The sequence below is a fragment of the Microcebus murinus genome, chromosome 2 (assembly GCF_040939455.1).
Source record: "Microcebus murinus isolate Inina chromosome 2, M.murinus_Inina_mat1.0, whole genome shotgun sequence".
NCBI classification, from domain to species: Eukaryota; Metazoa; Chordata; class Mammalia; order Primates; family Cheirogaleidae; genus Microcebus; species Microcebus murinus.
Window position 1 is genome coordinate 22,594,269 of NC_134105.1, and position 5,250 is coordinate 22,599,518.

Consider the following 5,250-nt stretch of genomic DNA (forward strand, 5'->3'; position numbering starts at 1 on the left):
CTGGTGGAAGGGCTGGAAAATGTGGGAGTAAAATTGGGAACTTCCTGCTTCCTCCCGGTATGTAAAGGGTAGTGGAGGAAATCCCTTGGTCCACCTTAAATGCCCCTCCCCCCCCACAGCTGGAAGTCCCTGCCTGTGGGAGCACTCTTTGCCAGCCACTTCTTAGGAGTCCTGCCCCTCAAAAACCCCATCCTCTGTCACGCCATCCTTTCACCAAGCATGCATTGCCCATACTGTGAACTGTGTGTCGGTGTTGGGACCCAGGGGTGACAGGAAGTTCTGTTCACAGGGTTTTCAGTCTGGCAAGAGACACACTTAAGCTGGTAAAATTACAGTAGGAGGCCAGACTGATTTACTGGAGGACTCATTCATTCATCTATTCTCCTAGTTATTTTTTCATTTCTTAAACACTGGAGGCTGCACTGTGCTGGGTGCTGGTTACCAAGAATAAGACCAACTCTTCCCTTCAAAGGGCCTTCTGGTCCACTAGGTTCCAGACTTTCAAATGAAAAAAAAAATAAAATCATAGGTGGGTCCCCATAATATAAACATAAAATTGGAACTGCTCTGTAAAAGGATTCAGACATGGAAGAGCACAGATTGTAAAATTCCAGATGAGCAGCAGCAGCTGGGATGAGAATTTGGTAGAAATGCAAATTATCAGGCCCTATCCCATACAGACTGAATCAAAACTCTGATCTTAGCAAGCTTTCCAGGTGATTCTGATGCATGCTACAATTTGAGAACCACTGGAGAGTGTACAAACAGGCGAAGCTAATGTATGCTGTCAGAAATGAGTGTAGTGTTACCCTTAGAAATGTAGTGACAGGCCAGGAGCACACAGGAGGTTTCCTGAGTGCTGGTAATACTCTTGCTCCATCTGGGTGCTGGTTACATAGGTGTGTGTTCAGTTTAGGAGAATTCATCAAGCCATGCATTTATGATATGTGCAATTTTCTGTGTGTGTCTTATATTGCAACACAAAGTTTAAAAAGGAGAACTTCTCTGGTTGAAGCCTGGGGAGGGGCAGAGAGAGGGAGGGCTGGGAACCATCCACAGCTTTGCCCTTCCATCCCCCTGCGGGTAGCCCTTTGAAGGATTTCCAAGGGAACCTAAGGTTCCTTAGAGTATAGCCTGAAGTCCTTGGTCTGTCCCAGCAGAGCTCAGAAGAGGTCAGTGACTTGTCCAAGGTTCCACAGAGCCAGCACTAGAACCCAGGTCTCCTGACTCTCAGGCCAGGGCCCTGCATGTGATTCCTTTGGTAAAGGGCTGGTGTCCTGAGTAAGGACGCGGAGCAGCCAGTCACCTCCTCCCACCTCTCAACTACCTTAACTTGGACCTTGGGAGGAAAGCCAAGACTCTGATGTGAGTGATGCTTTTCTCATCCTGGATTGACTTCCTTTCTGGGAACTGGGTGTCTCCTTCTGGGCAAAGACAATAAAATTCATCCGAAGGGCCAGAGGAGCAGGGCTCCTCCTGTCCCCATCCGGATGGGCATCACGTGGCTCCTGGGTTAGCAGTCCAGGAAAATTCCAGCCCTTGCACACTTGGCCTCACATAGCCATCTGCTCACTCACCCTGGCACACTCAGCCTTCCTAACCCACCTTGAACATTCACCATCGCAAGCTCTTTTCATCCTCAGCTTCTGCTGTTTTGGGGTATTTTTTTTTTAGAGAGTCTTGCTCAGTCTCTCGGGCTAGAGTGCAGTGGCATTATCATAGCTCACTGCAACCTCAAATTCCTGGGTTCAAGGGGATCCTCCTACCTCAGCCTCCTGAGTAGCTGGGGGACTACAGGTGCACCCCACCACACCCAGCTAATTTTTCTACTTTTTGTAGAGACGGGGTCTCACTCTAGCTCAGGCTGTTCTCAAACTCCTGACCTCACGATCCTCCCACTTCAGCCTCCCAGAGTGCTAGGATTACTGCCGCTTGTCCCTGGGAAATATTGCCAGCTTTTCCCTAATCCCAGAGTGGCAGCCCTGCCCTGTCACTTACCTCAAACCCACCATGTCCCTTGGGCCACTGAAATTCCAGGCAATGGGTGAAGAAGATGAGGAGGAGGAGAGCCTGGACTCCGTGAAGGCACTGACGGCCAAGCTGCAGCTGCAGACTCGGCGGCCCTCCTATCTGGAGTGGACAGCCCAGGTCCAGAGCCAGGCCTGGCGCAGGGCCCAACCCAAACCTGGGCCAGGAGGACCCGGGGCCATCTGTGGCTTTGACTCGATGGACTCCGCTCTTGAGTGGCTCCGACAGGAGCTGGTGAGTCTGGTGGGGTGGGCAGCCTTGCACGGGGCCTTCAGGCCAGTCGTCTTGAGGGCCCAAGACCATGGGTGTGGGGAGGGGATGAGAATGGGCTCCACCTCCAGCAAGTGCCCACTCCTGTGTCCTGGGCTGCCCTTGGGGGGCCACCATTATAGGCAGGAAAAGACATGGCCTGCCCTACTCTGGGAATTGCTGTACCCCAAAGATACAGTAAAGGACAGAGGGAGGCACTGACCATGCTGTGGGCAGAATCAGAAGAGGTGAGGGCTGGATAGGTGGCTGTCGACCCAACGCACAAATATACAGATGCCCGGGCTCCAACTGGGAGATTCTGCTTAGTTGATCTGTATTTGCTTCACAATGGCTCCTTAGCTCAGTTTGAGAACTACCAGTGTGGAGCAAGATCTGACAGATGGGGAGGCATCAAGCTGAGGTGAGAGAGGACTGCGGAGGGCACAGCCGGTGCAAAGGCCCTTGCTGACCTGAAGGGAGGAAGGGAGCGAGGCAGAGGGCCAGCCCAGCAGGCTCACGCCCCCTCTCGGCCACAGCGGGAGATGCAAGCTCAGGACCGGCAGCTGGCGGGGCAGCTGCTGCGGCTGCGGGCCCAGCTGCACCGGCTGAAGATGGACCAAGTCTGTCACCTGCACCAGGAGCTGCTGGATGAGGCCGAGCTGGAGCTGGAGCTGGAGCCTGGGGCGGGCCTGACCCTGGCCCCGCCGCTGCGTCACTTGGGCCTCACACGCATGAACATCAGCGCCAGGCGCTTCACCCTCCGCTGAGGGACACCTGCTGTCACTTCCCCAGGCTGCCTGGGAAGAGGGAGGGAGGGGTGCCCCAGAGGCCCAGCACCTGGTGGGGAAGCGGGGAGCACTCAGGTCTCTCAGAAATGAGTCCCAAGGGTGCAAACCAGGACCATCCTGTCACCCCTGCTGCCCTAGCTGGCCAGGGGGAAGGGGAGGAGCTCAGACCCCCAAGCTCCTCAATAAACACCCTTTGTGCTTCCCACCAAGGTCTCTGCAGTCGTTTATTCAGGCCCAAGGCCGCTGTCTGTCCTCTGTTGCTGGGAGCATGTTGGCCGACTGCAGGAGAGATGGCCCATGCTAGGGGTGGAGATGGCCAACTGATGACTCCCCACCGCCTCCACAGCTCCAGCCCCATCTCTCTGTCTTACCAAGACCAGAGTTAGGGCTGGGAATGGTGGCACACGCCTATAATCCCAGCACTTTTGGAGGCCAAGCCAGAAGGATCGCTTGAGGCCAGGAATTGGAGACCAGCCTGGGCAACATAGCATCACCCCATCTCTACAAAAAAAAAAAATTAGCCAGCATGGTGGTGTGCATATGTAGTCCCAGCTACTTGGGAGGCTGAGGCAGAAGGATCACTTGAGCCCAGGAGTTTGAGGTTGTAGTCACCCTATGGGAGGCGACTTAGGTAAATTGGGCTGCTGTAGAATGCAGAATCTGGCAGGCCTGGGTTCAAAGCCAGTGCTCCCATTTATTTCTATTGGATCGTGAGGCGGTCCCTGAGCCCCTGAATCTGTTTCCTCACATGTACAGTGGAGATGCTGATTCCCACTCCACAGGTAGCTGGACGTGCCTTCAGTGAGATAGTGTACAGTAAGCACTTGCTGCTGTCACCAGCAATCTTGTTACTCTCGTGCGAAGCCGGAAATGGACTGCGAGGTGTTGAGGTTTACAGTGCAAGGACAGCTGGGCCCTGCACCAGGCCTGCCGCCCGACCCTGGGCTCTGTGTCACTCTGTAGGTTTTTTAGTTTGTTTCTCTCAGCCTTTGTTTCTGTGTTACCCTCTTTGTCTGACTTTCCAACTCGGGCTTCCTCTTCCCCCCACCCATTTCCTGCCCCGCCTTCCTCTGCAGCTGAGGTGCACACAGCACCGGCTTCCACCTCACAAACCCCAACAATACTCTGCGGCCTCCCTGCCCCCACCGGCTGGCCCGGCCAGTGACGCATTTACACCTTCCTCCCAGTGGGGTCAAGGCCCAGTTCTTGGGCCTGGTATAGGCCACCTGGAGTTCTTCATATCACTGGCAACCTGGCCCTTAGCCTATGATGGGTGCCACCCACAGCCCGGCCCCAGGTGAAATGGAAATTTTTGGCCAGCCTGCTGCTTGTGATGAGGTTCTTGCCTCCTGCCAGTAACAGAAAGTCCTGCCGGTCTGCTGGCTTCACCTGGGTGTCTGGGCCCAGGTCTCCCACTTGCAGGAGATGGCACCAAGCCCTGCACCTCCACCAGGAGCTGTGGCCTTGCCTCTACCTGAATTAGAAGTGTCGCTCTAATTTGTCGTACTTTCCAACCGTGATCAGTGGGTATTGTCCTGTTCTCTGTGGATAGCAGGAGCTGTTACTGTGCCCTCTCGAAGACGGGGCTACCCCCTCCTGAAACAGGCTCCTGTCCAGCATTCTGTCCGTAAGGGGGCTGTCAGCCTACCCCCTGCCTACCCTTGACTATAATAAAGCTATTGTCCCATGCCCGGAGATGACATGGGCATTGTTCTGTTGGCCGACTGTAGCAGCTGTTTTAGCCTGACATCTGGCTGGAACGTGTGGTCTGCTCTCCAGCATTTTAACTCGGATATTGTCCTGTTCTCTGACTCTGAGCGATGCTACCTTTGCTGTCAGACTGAAACAAAAGGGTCACTCAGCCCTCAGGCTATAACAATGGTGCCACTTGCCTTCCACTGTAAGCGGAGTGTGTCTCTGCTTGCCCCTGCTCGCTGGGGCAGAAGGCCGCCCTTGACTCTAGCCCAGGTGCACCCTGGAGGCCAGAAGGGAGGGTCCAGCAAACATCCTCCCTCAGTTTTAAGCCTCAAGTGGTACCCTCGGGGTGAGTAGGGCCTGGTCTGGAGATGTAGGGGACCCTCAGGGGCTGAGGGGCGGGGGGCTATAGTGGCAGGAAGCTTGGGGTGCTGGAGGCTTGTGGTTGGGCTGCTGGGGCCCGGTTGGCTGCGGAGCCCTCGGGAGGAGG

General features: G+C 55.1%; 1 protein-coding gene across 2 annotated transcripts; it reads left to right on the forward strand.

Annotated features, from left to right (window-relative positions):
- The first annotated feature begins 104 nt into the window (after positions 1-104).
- On the forward strand, positions 105-3,270 carry FAM167B (family with sequence similarity 167 member B). Of its 2 annotated transcripts, XM_075996124.1 has the most exons (3): positions 105-1,512; positions 2,038-2,262; positions 2,814-3,270. In XM_075996124.1, the coding sequence occupies exons 2-3, from the start codon at positions 2,041-2,043 to the stop codon at positions 3,042-3,044; spliced, it is 453 nt and encodes a 150-aa protein (XP_075852239.1). In that variant the 5' UTR covers positions 105-1,512; positions 2,038-2,040; the 3' UTR covers positions 3,045-3,270. The 2 variants fall into 2 exon arrangements, with proteins under 2 accessions (XP_075852239.1, XP_012620870.2); XM_012765416.2 differs by lacking the exon at positions 105-1,512 and having other exon boundaries at positions 1,528-2,262.
- Positions 3,271-5,250: the final 1,980 nt, after the last annotated feature.

Bases quoted from the DNA above. Each gene is read 5' to 3' on its own strand.
- FAM167B (XM_012765416.2), top strand. From the start codon at position 2,011: ATGTCCCTTGGGCCACTGAAATTCCAGGCAATGGGTGAAGAAGATGAG. The intron at 2,263-2,813 runs GTGAGTCTGGTG...TCTCGGCCACAG, and splicing joins AGTGGCTCCGACAGGAGCTG to CGGGAGATGCAAGCTCAGGA.